The 21,278-nt window shown below is 39.5% G+C and overlaps 1 protein-coding gene across 3 annotated transcripts; it reads left to right on the forward strand.

Moving 5' to 3' along the window:
• The first annotated feature begins 3,040 nt into the window (after nucleotides 1–3,040).
• On the forward strand, nucleotides 3,041–20,478 carry LOC117819848 (RNA-binding motif, single-stranded-interacting protein 1). 3 transcript variants are annotated; one of them, XM_034693340.1, is made up of 14 exons: nucleotides 3,041–3,356; nucleotides 7,013–7,191; nucleotides 9,925–9,983; nucleotides 11,003–11,094; nucleotides 13,869–14,026; nucleotides 15,481–15,560; nucleotides 16,102–16,217; nucleotides 16,522–16,571; nucleotides 16,682–16,769; nucleotides 17,034–17,084; nucleotides 17,710–17,820; nucleotides 17,946–18,026; nucleotides 18,126–18,201; nucleotides 19,618–20,478. In XM_034693340.1, exons 1-13 carry the CDS (start codon nucleotides 3,306–3,308, stop codon nucleotides 18,192–18,194), a joined length of 1,185 nt encoding a protein of 394 aa, XP_034549231.1. In that variant the 5' UTR covers nucleotides 3,041–3,305; the 3' UTR covers nucleotides 18,195–18,201; nucleotides 19,618–20,478. The 3 variants fall into 3 exon arrangements, with proteins under 3 accessions (XP_034549231.1, XP_034549230.1, XP_034549229.1); XM_034693339.1 differs by lacking the exon at nucleotides 19,618–20,478 and adding an exon at nucleotides 18,283–18,842; XM_034693338.1 differs by lacking the exon at nucleotides 19,618–20,478 and having other exon boundaries at nucleotides 18,126–18,842.
• The last annotated feature ends 800 nt before the right edge of the window (nucleotides 20,479–21,278 follow it).

Genomic DNA, 21,278 nt, shown 5'->3' on the forward strand with positions numbered 1-21,278 from the left:
CTGTGAACAACACTTTCCTCATATATACCTCAGCTTTGTTTGCTGGTAGAGGCGTTTTTTCATTAGTGGAGGGAAGAGTGAGAACAAGTAGCACAATGTCCTGGAATAACCTCGCTCTCTTATTTCCCTTGGAAATACCCCCGTGTGTGTGTGTGTGTGTGTGTGTGTGTGTGTGTGTGTGTGTGTGTGTGTGTGTGTGTGTTGTGTGTGTGTGTGTGTGTGTGTGTGTGTGTGTGCGTGTATGTGTGTGTGTGTGTGTGTGAGAGAGAGAGAGAGAGAGAGAGAGAGAGAGAGAGAGAGAGAGAGAGAGTGAGAGAGAGAGAGAGAGAGAGAGAGAGAGAGGGAGTAAACTTGTCTATCTGTGTGTCTTTGGCTCTCTGCCTTTAGCGATTCTTGTAATCTTCGCATCTCTGCCTGTTTGAGCCTGTTTGAGCTTATATGCATGTACAATCTGAATGTGCATCTATAATGAAAGGAGGGTGGCAGAGTCTTTGGATATCTGATTGTTCCTCCACTGGCCTTTTGAATAGAAACTATCTAGCATAATGTATTAGAATTGTGTATACTAGGCTTTACATTTAAATTAGGTATTAATTCCAGCACAAGTCATGAAATGGAAACCAGGGCAAATGGTTTCATTATGGAGAATAATGACTGATAATAATAATTTCCAACATTAAAAAACATGTGCATCGCTATCATTGTGCTTTAACAGTGATACACAAATGCAGGCATCAGAGATAACCTTAGCTTTCACTGTGTCATAGAAGGTAGTGGTTCAATTGCCTCCCCGCCCCCACCATCAGTATCCAGCATTATGCTGAATCAGACCTCTGCGTCTTCTCTCTAATGTTGACCCATTGACTTCCATTGGCCTGCTGAACTTTCCTACATGCTCTACTAGTGACCTTTGCTTTCATTTAAGAGTGGCAATATCACATATTACACCTATGCATACACCATCTGTTAATGCCCTCAATTAAAGGACACTGATGTGATAGTGGGAGTACAACAATTTAAGGGATAATAAAGCTTTAGGGACACAATAAGGCACCTCTTTTGCTTCAACGTTTGTATATATTACCAAAGCATGTGTGTAGGTTGATGTTAATGTAAGATAATACAGATTGTTAAGCTTGCACATTATATTTAATTAGGCTGGTCTAATTTGTTCTCAGCAAAAGAGTTGCGACACAAAACAATAGCTTCTACCTAAACTCATATACAAACAGGTTGAAGTGTTCACTGAGACTATAAGGACAGAACAAGATTGTGGTTATAACAGTGCTAGTACCTTCCTGAAGGTCGCCATTAATTCCCATTTTCTGCCACCAGTGTTGGTTTTCCAATCAGCAGGTGACAGTGGTGGGTAGATTGCCTTTGATTTATAGCCCAGTCGGCCCCTCTTGCCTCCTCCAATAAAGAGCCCCCACCAAATACACACCCATTTACACACAAGCACACACACAAAACAACAACCAGCAGTCACTCACACTGAAAAGGTCCTACTGCACATATTGCGCAACAGGATAGAAGCCACCTTGTTTACCAGATTATTTAACTGCAAACCTCAAAGGATTAGCTCACAAATAATATAAGTAATGTAATTATTATTAATTGTTACAAGTGGTTTCACTTGCTACATGTATGCAACCACACTTAGAATTGTATTGGTGTGGTGGCAGGATTTACATGCAAAATAGAAAGAATTGGGATATAGCCTATATAGTATATCCGTATAAGAACAACTCGTTTATTCAGTTCAGGAAATTTGCTGATTCCTTTTTTTTTTTGATGGACTCATCTTTTCCTTCAACTGCAACCAACCTCAGCATTTCTCCCATATCAATTACTTTTCAGAGGAAATGTCTATTTACTGTTTAACAGTAATGTTTTTATGTATAATGTTTTATGTTGACGGACTGATCAGCTATACTTCTGGCCTTCCAATCAATTTTCATTAAATGAAGAGGAAATTGTGCTTCAGTTCAAAATGTGTCAACTCTTAATGATCATTTTTATCCAGACTTTGATGAAATCCCACCAATATGGCAATGTAGATATCTTAGATTAAACAGGGTTTCATTGCATTGTATTATTTCCAGTAGTGGACAGTAACAGAGTAAATTTACTTGAATCCTGTACTTAAGTACATTCTTTGAGTATCTGTACTTTACTTGAGTATTATTTTTGGAGGATAGGCTACTTATGACTTTTACTCCACTACATTCAGAAGACAATTTCCAGTGCTCTAGTTACTCACTACTTTTGCTTTGAAGTCAGCTCATGAATGTCCTTCTGTTTTCTGAAATCTCATCCCAAAGACAGTAAAATGTGTTTGTGTAGTTCAGTTTGTCTCAGGTGTTTAGTCGTACCTGTATATCGTGCGTCTCCACGGTTGGAGTAAGTTGGTGTCTGTTTTTATTCCATAAATAAACAGAATGTAACAGAATGTACTCCTATGTATTTTTGACTGCACTTACGCCTATGTATTTTGAAAATACAACTTTTTGAGATATTTTAAAAAGTACTTTGAATAGTTAAGTACTTTTAAAAGCAAGTACTCCAGTACTTTAACTCAAGTAATAATTTCACTGAGAAACTTCAACTGGAGTGATACTTGACCTGGACTACCATACTTTGACTGAAGTAATGAAGCTGTGTACTTTGTCCACCACTGATTATTTCACTTTCTGAAGGCTGTGTGAGCTAAACGCAATAAATACACCACAACCTGACAGAGAATCACAACCAGGACCAGCCGCACGGTGGAATGTTTGGTATGTATCCTCTAACAGACGAACAACAACAGAGAGGGGAAATAGTGTTTTGCAGAATATATATTCAGATCACAGGGATACTTACAAACATTTGAAATGTCAGAACGTCTGTTTTTATTCATGTACAATGCTTATGTAAATCGTTATCACGGGATATCTGTGGAGTTATTTTGCATTATGGGGGAGATTATTAAAAGATCACCCCTATCGTAATCGACAAATGGTTTCTCCCACCGTAACAGCGTCTGTCCTGCGCAGCGCTGACTGCAAATCAATGAAGCCAGTCAAACAAACGGGGCTGGGCAATCGAAGTTGGGACAATTTACGGAGGTTTCTGTTGCCGGATAGTCGCCATCAACAAGGATATGAATACAGCTGATATGAATAAAAAGCTATTTTTGTGTCCTTCCAAGGAGTAAAGAGAATATACATGTAGATTTGCTTCTTCCTATTCGAGGACTTTCATGTATTTCTGTCGTAAATTGTATCTGAACTGAAAAACTACCCTCTTCTTTGGAACTGAGGATGATTTTTGCTAATACTGGACACCCACTGAGGACACCGTATCGCAAACAGGTAAATACATTTCTTTTTAAACAGCCTTTATACACAATGGCCATATAGCTGACTTATTGGAAGTCTCCATAATGTGTATTGATAGAAGATCAAATTCTAAACAAACTCAAACGACGCTCTAATACAGAGAAAAACTTACTTTGGTGTTTCTATGTCTGATGCGTTCACGTGTGCGATGTAAGATTCCGATAGGCTACTTTTGCATAATGTATATGCAGATACCTAGTGCTCGGGCTGTGTTCCAGGACCGACTCTGCTGGAGCTACATAGCAAAACAGCAGTCTAACCTCTTGCAGCAGCACCAGTTAATATATATGTGAAAGCATATGCGTACACATTGAACACACCACTTAACACAAACATCAGAAAGGGTCAGAAATGTCAACAGCCTGCTGTTTTTTCAGATGGGATTGGAGGGGATCTGTGTCATTAAACTCACTTCAAATGATAAAGTTGAGGAAAATGTACATTTGAAGCATTCATGCCCTGAAAAGAAAAGTATTCTTTTCCTGTGATTGGTGCAAAATGAAACACTAATGTTGATACATTGTCAACCGATGCGTTCACTTTGTCCCACTTCCATATAGATTTTTTTTTTTTTGAAACTCCCTTTAGCCCATAGATTTGAATAAGCATATTTACTGTGTCGTGCTCATGCTGTCATCCTGTGGCTATAGAGCTCTGTGGGCGAGGCCTGTTCCTGGAAGCACTGTGTATTTCCAGCTCGGATATGACGGGGCTCTGCTGGTCTGGAGCTGGCTGATAAGATGCCGTCCTCTCCCCATCACAGTCGCTCACAGTCTTAACAGTCTGAGTAGTCAGTCAGGCAGATGTTTGAAAACAAGAGTCCCTTTTGATTCTGTGCAAAAAAATAAAGTTGACATTAAGAGAAATCTTTAAAAATGAGTCTTGTGGCTCTGTGGCAGGCATTTTGAAGGAGACAGGGAGGTATCTTTTGATAAAATGTGTTATAAACTATCACTTGAATGTATATTATACATATACAGCTAAAATACTTTCTAAAGGCATGTCTTGATTAAGTTATTACTAGTTTTGTTGTAGTTGCTGGACAACAAATCCCTTACACTCATACCTGCAACTCAAGTACACAGAGAGAAGTGTAGCTAAAATTTCTTTAAGGTGCGTTGCGTTATTTATTATTTTCAGATCATGAATCATGTTGTGGGTATTTTTCTTGTGTCTAAGTGAGTGTACTTTGAAGATTAATTGATGCTCAGTGCCTCAGTTATGACTCAGTAATAGCTCTTTTACTTTGACTCACTGAGGAGCCAAAGTAAAAGAAAAAAAAAGGAAAAAGTTGCTCCCATTTTTTGCCAAACTGCCTTAGTGAGAATAATCCTCATGTTTTAGGTATTGATTGTTTAGTAGCTGAGTGTAATCTTATCCGTCATCCATTACTAGGGATAGCCGTCGTGAGATAAATTGTGATGTATTTTCTGAATATGTAAATAAGGGTTCTTTGATTTTTCCAAGAATTGCACTCTAGACTTCTCTTCTGAAACCTATAACCTACCCTCCAGGCTGAAGTCCAGACTCGGGTTGCTCAATCCTGTCAACACTTCATGCTTGGGATTCCTTGAGCTTCCTCTCAGCTTGTGATTCCTCAGTGAGGGGGGTGGGGGTGGGGGGTAATCAGTGCTGGATAGCAAAGAAGAAGACAAATCCCTGACGGGGACAGCTCTCTCCAACGAGGACATCTGTATCTTATAGACATTAAAGATAAAGTTGCTCAACAACTGGTGGATTTTTCCACCCCTCCTGCCCTCCGGTGTAGAGGCCTCTACAGCTATTATAATAGTTAGACTTTGCAATGAACCAAAACTAAATAGAACTTGGAAAACCCCATTTCAGTGGTTTGAAAAAGTAGCTATTTTTTGAGCCAATGTTTTGTCTTGACTAAGAGGGAAAACACACACAGTCATACATGACATCACTCACTCCATTCAGAGGAAAAAAAAACAAAGATAAGAGTGCTAAGGGTCAAGAAGTCACACATGGTTGTTTATGTTGACCTGTGAATGGCTTACTCTGCACCTCCAGGCAATGTGACATCAGTGTGTCATGGATGTCAGTTACAAGCCCCCATGGAGACTGATTGTGCTGACTGTGAACGTGCGATGGAGATAGATCTGCAGAAATGGATCACTGCTCTGTATAACATTAATCCTCATCCTGGACAGAAACACACACCTAGTGGGCATAGTTTGGACTCTTTACACAGATGTCTCGTGCAAGGGTCTGAAATCAAATCATTATGAAGCCAAACTACATGTGAAATCAGACAGAGAGAGAAATTAAGTCCTGTTTATCCTGTGACAAACCCACAGATAATAATCCCACTACAGTCTTTCAGCATCTTTGAATTCACTGTTTTGACTTTGCAGTCCACAGCCTGAAAGGTTCAATGCTCTCATCAGCATATTTTCAAGATGCAACCAGCTGTTTTGTTGTTGCTACATTTTGAGCTCTTAAAAAGCACTTATACCTCACTGTTTGCTCCTCGCCCAGTAACAATAAGAATCAGGCACAGTTAAAAATAGCTAGTGTACTTAGCCTTTGCAGCTAACATACACGAAATCTGCCTCAGGATTGGTCCAACAAAAACAGTGCTAAAAGAGGGTGAATACTGGACTTCCATTTGAAGGGCGTGAAAATGAATGGCTTTATCTAAAATGTGTTACAGTTACTGTTTCTGCTATCCTTAAGCCATTGCATAACTCCTTATTGTAAGTTCAAAATATATTATGCACCCAAAGTCGTATTTCCTCAGGTTTGATTCCTCATCTTGCTGCTGGGATTTCAAATTGCACTATAGGGTTTTATTACACCTCTGATCACACTTAACCGCACCCTTCAGGTTGTGATCAGAGATGCGACCTACTTAAAACTTTAGATCACAATGTGAAATAAAACATGACTCTTCAGTCTTGAGTTGAGATTTTCTCCCTAAGGTTCGTTCTGTGAAGTCGAGTCTTTAAGTATTCAATCTTTTCCACAACTATTAACCCTCCTGTTATGTTGTGTGTCAAATTGACCCTTTTTTAAAAGTCTATTGTAGGCAATATATGCCTTCCAAACCAGCTAAATGCAGCATTAAAATCTGGGCAGCATGTGACAGAAGAGGTGTTAATTTATCAACATCACTTCATAAAAAAAATAAAAAAAAATAAACAAAAATCCATTTCATTTCATGTAAAACTATCATATTTATATTTAGGGCTTTCCAATGTACATTAAAAAAAGTTTTAACATTAAATTTAATGAAAATGAGTGAGTAATCCTCATTGAACCATGATCTGTGAGAATTAAGGGACACCAATGGAGTAAATCTTGATTTAAATGGTTAGTAATGGAGTTCAAAATTTGATTAAAAAATGTGTATTGGTTTTTTTGGGGTTCTGATACTTTTGGATAATTGAATATGTCCCGGGTCAAATTGACCCAGGAACATTATTGCTGTTCCAGAGAAACGGACATAACAGGAGGGTTAAGGAAAGTTTTATTATCCCTCACTTTGCCGCATGCTGATGTCATATATTTACTACACTACAATGACATGGCAGTATGTTCAACAATATTATCAAATAAACACTTTAATTCAACCCTTTTGTATTTGGTTTCTTTACCTGCTCCAGCCACTTGCTGCCCCATCGTCACACCCCATGGCTCCACCCAGCCCCAGCACCAACAGCAGCACCAACAACAGCAGCAGCAGCAGCACTGCAGGCTGGGACCAGCTCAGCAAAACAAACCTCTACATCCGTGGCTTGTCCCCTTCAACCACAGACCATGATCTGGTCAAGCTCTGTCAGCCGTGAGTACCACACTTCCTGTCATCATTATCAGCTATTGAACAACTATTGATTTTTCGGCCTACTTAGTTCTAATTTGCAGTTGCATTCACTTTTGGAAATACAACTGATAGTATACGAATGTGCTGCGAAAAGTCAAAGGTTAATTTGAGTATAACTGCCTACATAGTCAGTTTTCCTGTCTTGTAGTGGAGCAACACATTGAGCACCACAAGTCTGTGTAAATAGCTCATATTTATCTGGCTTTTCACTACAAAAGAAGTAGATTACGGCCATGCAGAGAGTGGAAAGAGACACCCTTGGAATCCTACGAGTTTATCAAAGATTACAAATTCAGGCTTCTTTAAATGTGACATGAGAAATGATCTTGAAGACCGCACAAGTGCCAAGCGTACATGGAGTGCCGCGTGACAGCAGATGTGGCACTTTGGTAGTCTTTTCATATATCATGTGTAGATAAAGGAGAGATACTGTCAGCACTGGGCTCCTCTGAAGCTCCCTTTGTGAGCGGAACACGTTGTTTTTTCCAAGCAGAGAGACCACCCTGATACCTCATAGATTTCATGAGCTTTTTTTTCCTGAGGCCCAGTCTTCTCAGTGTGACTCTTTCTTTCACAAAGCTGCCAATTCATTCTGTGACTGTTAAGAAATATATTACCCTCTGAAATGTGCATGAGCAATGACACACACCTTTACTCAGATGCCAGAGCAATGGAAATGCAATATTTTTTCCATGTTTTAATCTATGCAAGTGCTACAAGAGTAGCATTGACTCTTATGTCACAAACTTGGCAAGTTTTTATATCAATTTGTCACAAGAAGTCACACAGAGTTATCCAGCAACATGCTAAGTGATCGCATGTGCATGTTAAAGTAAGTGTGATGATAGTGTAAAAGCCAACCTGCTGTAGTTACAGCATTTGAGATTAGAGTTCAGATGTAGGAAAGGTCACAAGTTCATGCTCTTTCACCCAGTTTAGCATTTAGCCTAATCCCTGGCTAAAATACCCTCCTGATGGAGCACAGGGCACATCATGGCCTGTATCTCAGTCACTTTGGATTAAATAGGTCATTTCAACGTGGTGCATGCTTACATTGCATTACATGCAACATTAAGTTGAGAAATAGAAACTTATGTACTAAATAGAAAAAGTTTTGGGAAGTAATTCATGTCAGAAAAAGTTTGCACTCTAGTAAAAGCCAGACTAAAAATCAGCATAGAAAGAGCCTGTGTCCTGTGTTTTTCTGGCCGCACCTGTCTTCTGTTCAAACCAAAAGCAGTTCAGCATTTTCAACATTCTGCCTAAGCATATATACACCCTCAGTGTAAACCGGTCTAAAAATATGAGGCCAATGCAGTTCATCGAGTGTCCGCTTGAGGCTGGCTCCGATAGTACTGGAAGTCACATACAAACCCCTTCAAAAGAGACGATCTTTGCAGCAGAAATAAACATGTTTACAGCCTGGTACAAAAGACGAGTGTAGTCTGGATAGCTCATTTCTCGATCGGCACACACTTTAGGGGGGGGGATTTTTTCAAATGCTGCTGCAATTTCGAAGGTATTGAGATTACAAGTCTTCCAATGAGAGGCCCAGCTGACTTGATTGGCAGGTGGGAACACTGTAGCTGTTGGCTAGGAGGCTCAAACTCTGCCTCTTTACGTCACACTGGCTTGACAGAAGCAATATGGCTGCCGCTGCCGATTGGCCTCAAAACAGCTCTTCAAAAACACATGGGTGAAGTCACGGATACTACATCCATATTTTATACAGTCTATGGTGTAAACTGTGTTTTGTAGCTGTGCTCACAGCACTCTCAGGTGAATTGAAACTGAGAATTTCTAGATGGTGAGAGAATTCCGCTACCAAGAGAAACAAGCTTTGTTATTTTGTGATAATGAGATAAATTAATCTGATATAAAGAGAAAAACAAGCCCAAATCTCAAGGAAACAAAAATACCCTAAATTTCTCATTATCACTGGAAATGTAAATCAAATGTATGAATGCATGTATGCTTAGGGCTTCAGAATTATTCAGTGCAATACCATAGGTTTTTAGCAGCTCAAGGATCCTTTTAAAGAAATGCCACTGTACTAACATGCTAAATGCTACCACCACTACTTCCTTCTGCATGTATACCATGACTGCTCTGTTGAAACTGTTTAAACCACATAAACCAGAACAGACCATTTAATGTCACTATCTCTTTATTGTGTCAAGAAGCTGTTTGCACATATGCATAACGTGAGTGAATAAGAGTTGTAACCTGTAACAACTGTGTGACATATGCAAAAAAAACATTCTATTCATAAATACATTTTTTTAATTTGGGTATTTTTTTGTTGTGCTTCTGTGTTTTGTAACGCATTGTACACTTTATTGTTGTTGCTATGAACAAATATACTTTATGAATAGTATTGTTTGATTATTATTTATAGTGAATGATTCAAAATCTAAAAGTAAGAGTTTCTGTTTATCGTTGATGTCCCAGTAATCTGACTTCTCTAAGGGAGATGTTGTTGAGTTAGGCTTAAAAAAGGGGGGACTGTTCAGCTCTGCACTCACATGGTGGGGATTTTTCAGCACCCCATGGAAACCACTTCCTGTTTCTCATATTTGTGTGGTGATGTCATAGATTGTTGCTCAACCCTCCCTCTGCGTGTGTGTTTTATAACTTGCTCTGTCTGCTGCATAATCCAGCTAACAATGCCTCGCCTTTCTACTCCTCCCCTAGGTATGGCAAAATTGTGTCAACAAAGGCCATCCTGGACAAGACTACAAACAAATGCAAAGGTGTGTGACGTTGTTTTGTCTTTTACGACACCACCCTCTTTTATCTCTACTCTAATTAGGCGCATATCAATGCTCTTTTTCACTCCTCAAAGTGAAGCGAGAATTATCACTTGTACACTTTCTGTGAAAACATCAGGTCATTGGACAGCTATGCAGTTGTCTCAGATGATCAGGGCTAGTCAGGAAACAGACATCCAGGCTGCTTGAAGCTGCCTTCCAGCTGATGTTATTTTAAGTCTCAGCCCTGGTCTGTGGGTGTGTCACTGCTGCGAGTAGGAAGGACTTTATGACTCCTCCTCTTTCTACTGGGTGACAGTGATGGTCTTAGTCTAGTTCTAGTAGACTAAAGAGGGACTTACTGATTCTCACTGGGGCTGATGGGATTAGGAGAACGCTTTGTCACTCTCCTCTGGATTAAACAGATGCCAGTTAATCGAAAGCATTCAGTGAAAGGCAACACCATTTAAGACCTCACAAAGCTCTGGCTGAATTTTAAATAGAAGCCATAGATCGCTTCAGCAGTAACTCTGTGAAGTTTTAAAAGTATGTAAAGACATTTTTTTTACTTTAGAGTTATGAAGGACTTTTAGGGGAAACTAATGATTCACTTCTTGGACAAATATTTGACATAACTCTCAGCTGAAAATGCCCTGACATGCTCACAAAAGTGTAGCTCTAATAGGTTATATATAGCAGCTGCAGTAGAGGTCCGCCCTGTTTGTACCCCCCCAGGACAAAGAGCTGACCTGAGCCATGAATGTCACACTGGTATCTGCATCCTCAGCGCTTTTCTACCTCTTTTTCCATGCACGTACACACAATAGTGCACATACACACATAGTGCATAGTTAAACAGACTCCATATCATATGGAAATAAATGTATGTTATGTAAAATCCTTCTGGAACTATGTTATAACGTTTAATAATTACACAGTGTAGCATCATCCACCACATAAAGGACTTTGTCAGACCACACAGATGTAGAAAATCATCTTAACTCTCCTGCTTGTGTCCTCAGGGTACGGCTTTGTGGACTTTGACAGCCCCGCTGCTGCTCAGAAAGCTGTAGCTGCCCTAAAGACCACTGGTGTCCAAGCTCAGATGGCAAAGGTGAGGATTCATTACACCCTTAACGAAAACACATCCGCACAAGACACCCAGTAACACAGGGAAAACTTACTGGTGGTGTTAAATAACAGGACAGAATCCTTGACTGCACTGTGTATAATCCCCTACCCCTCATTCTGTAGACTGCTCACTGAACTGCTCAGTTTTATCATGATGAAGGCTTGAGCTGAAATCTCCATATAGTTAGGCATACTTGTGTAGCTTTGTGTGTGTAACTTTAATTGGCACAATTCAACCACAGATGAACTTTTAAGAGAAAATGTGCATTTCTAAGTTTGCCTGTTAATAACACGTGTTTGCAACATGCAGCTCTGCCCTTGCAATGTGTTGTCTTTTTGACTACTGTTGCATGAATAGTGTAGTGAACGCATTGTTGACACAACTTTCTTAGCAGGTCTGTGAGATAATGATGATATCTATTAGAGCTTACAATAAGTTCATTCATAAATGGTTTATTATTTATCTGACTGTTTGTAGAGTTGCGTGTCTATATATCACTGACGCTGTTTGTCAAAGGTTTTCTGTCAACTGACAGCTCGCAGTCAGGCTTTAGATCAGGTCAGACGACAGAGGCGCCAAAAGTTTGGCTATAGGGTGTAGAGACAAGTGTTGCTGACAGCAGGATGACGTACCAGAGAAACTATCCACCGTGTGAACATGTTTCTAAAGTAAGCCTCTCTGTGAGCTGAAGGCTAGTCTTTCTGTCCTCTCTGAATAAACATGACACATACATTTAGCATCATTCAGCAATGTTTGAATCATTAGACAACAACGCTGGGAGTACAAATAAAACCCTCTCTCTGCGTCATTAGATAAAGTAGATTGGATAGTTTAAACTTTGTGTGGACTGACAGTTATTGTACGTTTAAATACTCCAGTAGTGGAAATTACCAGTACTGCACCCCTCTGAAGGAGTCCCGTGTTACTTAAGGCATCTGCACTTTCTGACATGAGAAAAAGGAAGTAAATAATTGTGTGTTGTTATGGTTACAGGAACCAGCCAGGGGAAATTAGTTCCCATACAGCGCTGAGCAAGAACCCTTGGCCTCATTTCCCTGTCTGGGGATCTGTGGAGCTTCTTGACATGCCTCTGTGCACCCATTTTACTTTTTTTAATTAAAGTAGAGCAGCTTTAAGGGGCATGCCCAAGTTTAATCTTTGTATTGTGGGAGGTAAATGCCTTTATAAAGTGTGAGCCTTGGGCTTAATGGACTCTCTGAAAAGGTCCCTTTTCCTGTTTTTTTATTTTATCAGGCCAAGCTGCATTCAATGGGCAAGCTCTCATTATTATTTCAAAGGCAGGTGGTGGGAAATGGCTAGATAACAGTTTCCTCCTGTTTTAGCTTGTGTTGTTTCAGTACATGACTTGTGTTTTCCTTTCACAACACACATACAGGGGTTTCATCCTGTGTGCTAGTGTATTGTTATAAATTAAGTGAAGTTGCACATCTTGTGGATCTTAAACACAGTTTTGAAACATCCCTTTTTTGTAATGTTTCTTTAGTGTGATGAGTCAGAGTCCAGTGTGTAGATCAGCGGGCTAAATCAGGGTTAGGGAAGTGAAATCAGCACATACCATCCTTCACAACCACAGCTGGAGTGCTGTTCAGGAAGAATACACTTTAAGGCTCAAATGCTCCTCCCAGTGGAGTAGGTTGTTCCAAAATCATGCAAAACAAATCCACTTTTATTAAGAAAAGGTTAGAGGTATAAATACGTATAAAGGAATGACATTTTTGCAGTGTATGACATCACTTTTACATCATTGTAAACTCCTGTAACAAGGCAAGTATTAACACCCTCCATCAGCCACACCCCTCTTTCTTAGAATCGTCATCCCAGTTTATACTGACAGATGGGTGGCAGCCCATTTAAAGCAACAACAGCTTTCTTATCTCACCGCCATGTTTTTTTTGTGTTCTGAATTTCTCTGACCTTTTTAACACACTGAGTTCTTTCTTTCAAATTTCCCTCAGGTAAAGACAGAGGCAGCATTAAACAGAGGAGCAGCTATGGGTGACATCCTGCTAATTAAACACTTAATCAACTTCTTAACTGAGGGTTAATTTAGGTAACCCTTTGCTGTATAGATGCACTGCTCTGCCAACAAAAATCTAAACGGCATTGCAGGAAAAGGAGGAATTATACATGAGTGTACATCCATGTGTGAAAAGCATCAAAGAGTCTGAGCTGAGATTCTGAATCACATCCCTCCATCTTCATCTCTCCTCCTCTGAATAATCACCCTCCTCTGTTGCTCGTTCATTGTCCTCTAATTCAGACATGTTGATTTTTCTGCCAGTGCGTTACTTTTGGTAATCCAACCTGTCCCTGTAGCTGACTCTGAACAACACAGCACTGATGAATATTAATGGTGAGAGGCTGCTCCCAAGGGACTCGTAGCCGTGTCTTATGTTTCTGCTGATGCTATTAAAATACAGCGAGAAATCGGCTGATGTGAGCCTTTAGCCATCGTGGGCTGCATGCAAATCTCTGTTTATATCTGCTCAGAGTGACCCTGAGACAGACAGGAAGGAGTCATGATAACCCTATCACTGATGTCCAAAGAAGAGATGAATTAAATGTTGAGCCATTTTCTGGGTCTCCTTTACTCCCCCCTCCTCTTTTTCCTAACATGTTACTAAAGCCAGTGTAAAGGTGATATTACAAAGGAATGTGATTGTGTTTTCTAGGTGTGTTTTAAGCATATCTTGTAGTGTAATTACATTAAAATACCTCTGGCTTCCTCCAAACAGCAACAAGAACAAGACCCGACAAACCTGTACATCTCCAACTTGCCATTGTCTATGGATGAGCAGGAGCTGGAGAACATGTTAAAGCACTTTGGCCAGGTCATATCCACACGCATCCTGAGGGACTCCAGTGGAGGCAGCAGAGGAGTGGGCTTTGCAAGGTTAGACCCCTGTGTGATTTTCAAAGCTGAAATCATACTCAGAGACTCTTTTCTTTTTTTTTTGTAATTCTCTTTTTATTGAGATATCTTGACATTATAACATGTTTCAATATATCTTAAAAACATGACATTTTCTTTCTTTTTTAATAAAACTAAATACTATGAAGTAAAAACAAAAAAACAACAACAACCGTATAGCAGGGTGTTGTTAACACATCTAGTGAGAATTTACTTTTATGAAAATATATATCCAAATATCTCAATTCTAAAATCACTTTTCTGTTTTCAGTCGTATAAGCCAACTGGCCCTTCTTTAAAATTGCACTTTAGGGACCAGCCATATAAGCTATGAGACAGGACCAGAAGAAAAGTTAATAAATAATATAAGTAAAGTAAATAAAGTAAAATAAAATACAACAAGATTAATATAATGAAATAAGAATTGTGATAATAATGACAGTGATAATAATATTCACAATACTGACAATATAACTTACATTAACAATATGAATACCAATAACATTTAGAAATCTATAGCAATGAACCAAGGGGATGGTAGTTTGCATTTATCTTTGCGGTTGTTGTGTATTCGATCCCTTTTTGCCAAAGTCCTTTGAATGTATCCATCTCTAATCTGGTCAAATAAATTAGTTTTTCCATAGTGTAAACTCTGCATCACTTCAGCCCAATCCTTGACCTTAGGTATCTCTGTCGTAAGCCATTTCTGTGTTGACAGAGACTCTTTTCATACGGCTGCAATACTTAGCATTTCAACAACAGAAAAATACGACACATGCCAGTAAAAATGGCAATGACTGGGGCGTAGGGAGGAATAGAAAAGCTCAAGGAATTGTGGTAATTATTAAGATAATAGCTCAAGTGATAAAAGATTGAAGTCCTGGATATCAAAGATGAAGTGAAGTTCAGAGATGTTTCAAAGAAGACATTGTTCACATAGTGCTTGATAATTTTGCATCATAGAGCTCCCGCTTACAGCCAAGTTCATTTGCCTTTCGTTTCTAAAAATAAAATTTCAAAACACCCAGCTATGTTCCAGATAACAAGGCAGACAGAGCAGGTCATGTATGGACAAACGGTTACTCCTTTAAAAAAAATAGTTTCACAATGACTGGTTGCTGTAATTACAGTGGTAATGCTGGCTTCCGCACCTCAAACTCACAAAACCTGATAGGGTCATGATTGACGAAACACACACATATCAAAGTGCATCTAAGGAATGTTTGTGGGTGTGGGTGTGACCGAAGTGTACAGTGTGTGGCATTTGGTGACTGCGCAAATTCCTTAATGAGCATGTACACATTAGGCCTCTTCTGTTGTATATTAGACCCCCCTCCTCACTACCCAGAAATGAGGCTGTATTTGGAAAGTACCTGCTAACCCATAAACCCTTGTATCACTGATAGCTCTGCTGTGTGTGTCTTTTATAACTTCAGGATGGAGTCAACTGAAAAATGTGATGCAGTAATTTCTCACTTCAATGGAAAGTTTATCAAGACACCTGCAGGTGTTCCAGGTAAGACACGCTGTGTAATTATCTCACACACTCATGGGTCTTTAACTGTCTTCCTGTGCATAAAATTAGCTGAATAAAATCCAGATATTTTTCTTGTTCTGACCCTCACATGTGTAATGTAGATGAATGGTTCAAGTGGACAGCCAACAGGAGTCAGAGGGTCTGTTGGTAAAGCTCTATACACTCAGCCTTAAGTGGCAGAGCACAGACAAAGAGAGCCAGAGAGAGCGCTGCTCTGTGTGGCCTCCACTCCCTCTCTAAGCTTTTTAATTGGATTATTAGACTGAAATAGTCTCTGCTGGCCTTGCCTCCTCTAGGAAGGGGAGGGGATTACAGCTCCACAGCTGCCAAATTAGATGTCTGCTTTCCCAGGCTGCCTCGTAAATGTACTCCCAGGCTCCAGGGAGGGAATGTATAGCACGCAATGGGAAACGACACTGTGTGTGTGGTGTGTGTGAATATGTGTGTGTGTGTATGTGTGATAGAGTTTGACACTAACACTAACACACAAACCTTTTATTTGATTTTATTCTCTGTTTAGCACCATCTGAACCCTTGCTGTGCAAGTTTGCTGATGGCGGACAGAAAAAGAGGCAAAGTCAGAATAAATTTTCCCTGAATGGTCGGGGGTGGGGTAGAGACAGCGACTCTAGACTGGTAAGTGGTGCCTCAGTTAAAGTAAGTTGTGTAAGCAGGTGATGTTTAACTTTGATCAGATAGAAATAATAAAGGTGTTGTAGAAGAGTCATTAAAAAAGGCTTAACTCTCACTCTGCAGGTCTCTGTATTTAGCTGTAATCCTGGTTTTGTTCTCTGATGTTTATTATTTAGTCTTGTACAGAGTGCTGTCCTACAGGTGTGAGCACAATAGGAACAAATAGACTTTGTATGGCGATGTTGTGTTTGTGAAGTGATGCATGCCACAGTTTAGTTGCCAAACCTGTGCTCTCTTTTGCTCCCAGGCTGGAATGACACTCACATACGACCCCAGTGCAGCTGCTCTGCAAAATGGGTAAGTTTCAACAACAGTTTTGGTTACACTGTCCTGGACAATTTTATGCATATTTCATGTGCTTGACTCCCTTTATTGCTGCAAATACAACTTATTTTGTGTTTTCATAGATTTTTCCCACCAGCGTACAGTATTTCAAACAGGATGATCGCCCAAACGTCCATGTCTCCTTACATGTCTCCGGTTTCAACATACCAGGTTTGAGTCCTTCTCTTCAATAAAAATACATGCAGCTTTTTTTTGCTGCAATACAACTCAGCATTTCTGTCAGAAAACCCCACATGTCATCAGGATTTAGAAACGCGTCCTTTGGGGGTTTGGGGATGTGGGTTATATGTGTGACAAAGGACGCTGTGGCCTTTCATGCTCTTTGCTCTGCCAATCGCTGTAGCATGTGATCTCTGGAAATAGCAGCTGTTCAGTGCCAGGGTGTTTACAGAGTGTGTTTGTGTGATGTTCCAGGTGCAGAACCCATCGTGGGTGCCTCATCAACCCTACATAATGCAGCACCCAGTAAGAGCAAAACCTTTCACCGTCGTTGTCTTCATCACAACTCTTTCTCTCGTTCATTTCTTTCCTGTTTGATCAAAACATTTCCCTCTATGATTGTAACAGAATAGAAACATTTTTCTGTAAACAGATCGACACAATATGGATAGTAGTTTCACATAAGGTGACACTGATCCTTGAGAATTTACAGTACTCGAATGCTTGTATAGAACGTAAAAACGACTGCTTCGGAAAACTGCGTATTTGATGACAGATGCCAAACATTTTACAACAGATGGGTTTGAAGTGAGAGAGAAGAGTCCTTTCTTGCTTTGAAATGGAGCCAGCAGAGATGAGAAAACACTGCTAGCAGCATCAGGACGGCCAAGATGCTTATAGACAACTTGCTCAACTTGTGACTATTCACCTTCTGCTGTGGGCATCAGACGTTTAGTCTGAGATTACTCAGTTTCTCCTATCCTGCAAAACTCACTATGCATTCAATGACTGAATAGTCTACATAAATCTAACCTTTATTCTTCGTGTACTCAGGAATATTATGGCCTTGCAGTATGATATTGTGACTTTGTGTTTGCAGTAGCAGCAGCAGCATGTATGTATTTCTCATCTGCTTCCACTTTTCTTCTAGGGTACAGTACTATCGCCCTCTATGGACCCATCTATGTCACTACAGCCCACTTCGATGATGGCCCCACTCTCACAACAGATGAGTCACCTCTCTCTGGGCAGTGCAGGAACGGTGAGAAAACTCTGCATGGAATCAGAGATGAGTTCAAATATCAAACCAGTTGCTTTGTTTAAATATAGAATGCACACATCATCAACATGTTCTGTTTTCCTCTGCTTCATTGTTTCTCTGCACAGTTCATGGCCGCCAACACAGCTATGCAAGGAGCATATATCCCCCAGTATGCACACATGCAGACATCAAGTATTCCCGTAGAGGTACGTGCATCGACATCACAGCAGCCTGTTGCAATAACATGATATTCATTTAAAATGACAGATTGCAAAAATAATCTGTTATTCTACTTCCTCTTCAAGGAAAATGGTGCACAGTCACAAGTGGACTCTGGCAATCATTCCCCGTATTCCTACCAACAAAGCAAGTAGCGCCGAGGTAACATTTGGACAACAGCCTCAACAATCATGTCTACAAAATGCAATGGATGCTAAAGATTTTTTCACTGTTTTTGCACAGGATCTGCAAATGTTGAAGTGAGACTATTTTTGGTATCATTTTTCAGAGAGAATATCTGCGTTCATCAAATGATTCTGATTATATGGAAAAGAGTGAAAAAGTTTTATTTTCATACTAGAAAACGTTTATTTTGTTATCAAGGATTTTCACGGGATACTAGCGAGAAGAATCATGTGACTAGATGTTCAAAGTGCATGAGAGTAAATATGTCATTTGTTAATATTTCCAGATCTTTTTTTTTTTTTTTCTGAAGAAGTTTTTTGAAAATTTTTGTTTTTGTGCTTGCTGTGTGAGTGTTGCTATGGTGAAGTGTTCAGTGTTGTTTTCTTGTAAAGTGGTTTCTCTTAGTGCTTTAGATTGATCTTGCTGTCAGATTAAAAATTGCCTTCGTAGTTTTTGATACAGCAGTTGTACAGACCTTCACAGAGAACGGCAATAAGCAAAAAAAAATGAGAGCAATTGCCTTTAAAAGAACTGTGTAGGGTTTTTTTTTTCCTGAAATCTGTGTTTTTGATTCTTTCCTCTAATAATTGATAAAAATAAAAAAAAAGAGGACCGTACATATGTCTGGATGTGGGAATGAGTTAGAGATTCTGCAGAGAAATCCCCTCTAAATCTTGCCTTTTGATTATTTTTATTGCTGACTAGCAAAAAAGAAAAAAACTTGGTCGGGTGGGGGGATGAAACAGGATACGCATGTTTTGTTTGTCTGTCGTTGTTTTGTCATCTTGCATCATGTGAATTTTTATTTTGACATGTGTTCTACACTTTTATTTGAAAAACTAACAGGAAAATACAGACTCATGATTGTGCAAAAAAACTCAACAAAGCCTTGTAGTAGAACTTTGGCAAAAAGTCCAGTGAGTTGGGGGGTAAAGTGAGACAGAAATGTGTAACATGTTGCACCTCGCTCTTTGAAAGGAAACAAACAGACTTGGCACTTTCAATTGTTACTTACTCCACCAAAGAAATAGCATGATTTATCTCTTCAACCTGAAAACAATTGATGCTGCGAGTGGCTTTGCAGTTGGGACAGTGTGCCTTTTTTTGTACATCTTCATTCAATTGTTATAGGACAGACACACAAGCATGAAGGAAGGCCTAGATCAAAGAAGTGCCACAGATGAATTCCATAAAGAGAAATGGTGAAAATATAATAGTGCTATACCTACAATCCAATATGACCAAGCATTAAAATTAAATATGTAATTTATGCTTATAGTTCATAAAAAGCAGGCTTTCTGATTTTGTGGTCCTCCACTAAGCCTGTGATTCGACCTGGTGGTCAATCAGACCAGATATCTACCTCAGAGTTTTCTTTCTCCTCTGTACTAGGTCGGGTTTGCAGGTCCAGCCCGCCCTTCCAGACCAAAAGCCACGCTCAGGAGCTGGCCACATACAGCTGTTTCCTTATAGGTTGTTTTGAATACTTTTTTATTTTCTTCAAACCTATTTTTTATGATGTATTATTGTTACCATTAGGGGGTCGAGAAAATGTTTCCATTCATGTTCACAAATTCAGTTTTTAATTATGAAAGTGCTGCGGCTTATACAGCAATAGAGCCCAGGGGGTGATCTCAGATCTTTAAGACCAACAATGACAACAAAGCGTGGGGGTGTTCATTGGGTCTGCGCTCCTTTAAACAAACATGTTTGTTGCTTTGTCTTGGGTCTAGACTAGCTCGCAGCACCCTTCCCCCTCTGTAGTCCAACAAATGTAAAGGGCCTCTGTGATTATACTTGAGATTTTCCATGTAATGCCTGAGACTGAGAAGTAATACTGTCTTATGAGGTTAATGCTGCTAGTGGTGTCTGAACCAAGTGCCATAGTATCTGGGTCAAGAGTTGCAGAGGTTGCATCAAAGAAAAGTTGCTCATATAGGTAACCACCATGTTGAACAGTCATTAAGTTATAAGAAATATTTCTAATTTATGAAGATGTTTTTTTTTTGTACAGACAACTTGAGGAAATAAGAGATTTTCATAGAGCTATATGAAAGTTATTGTTTTTATTTTTATTTTTACTTGTGCCACACGATTGCCAGTGGTAACTATGTACAGTTTAATAAACCTTCCTCTGTTTTTTCTTTTTTTGTAGTGTTTGTTAAAGCCAAAGACATTTTTTTTCAGTAGACTGTTGCCTAAGGTTAATTCTTTCATTTCTTTGACATTTTTGAATAAACATTTTCAACTTTTGACCTGTTTTCTCTCTAGTCTTTATTGCAGATTACTGCTACCTGTACACTGGGGGAAAGCCAGTCGCCGACACTGCATTAGTTTATCTTCAAATACACATTGGATGATACCTACCATCATTGACACTCCATTTAAATATAACTACAGTTGCTGCTGGATCTTGGCTGCAGCCTCAAAGGGATGAATTCCAAGAAGTGTCTATCATTTTGTCTCTCACCATCAGTTTAAGTCTAACAAGGAATCTGTCCTTAACAGAATTTGGGAACTATTCATGCATTCTGAATTATCTGTCATTAAACAGCTTGCAATTATATCTGCTAGATTTATATTTAGCCTTCATAAAACACAAAAATACATGCCATTAAAAATTAGCATTTCTCTCTGGTTGCGTTTACTCATTTTATCTCTTTGCTAAGGCATACAAAGTAACCATTTGTGTGCCTTTATTTTGTGTCACAAAGGAATGAAATATAAGTCAAGATAGCCTATTCAACTAAAACCTAACCTGTCCTATAATACATAGCTCCCTGCAGGCCTCTTTTCAATGAAAAATGTAATCCAAACCTTATCTCCTCACTAAAAACTAACTTTAATTTTGCAAGTGTATTCCTCTGAGCTAGTATTGTTGACTTGGGCTGAATTGCTGCTTTTAACCCATAGGGTGAGGACCCGATGAGGCCTTAATCATCACTGTTCCATGGTATTGACAACATGCACGGCCTGGACAGGGTGGGTTATGGGTATCAGGAGGTATGGCGGAGGCATGCTAGGATGGGGTTGTCTGTGAGCAGGCCTTGCCA

Source organism: Notolabrus celidotus, chromosome 10, assembly GCF_009762535.1.
Source record: "Notolabrus celidotus isolate fNotCel1 chromosome 10, fNotCel1.pri, whole genome shotgun sequence".
Taxonomy (NCBI): domain Eukaryota; kingdom Metazoa; phylum Chordata; class Actinopteri; order Labriformes; family Labridae; genus Notolabrus; species Notolabrus celidotus.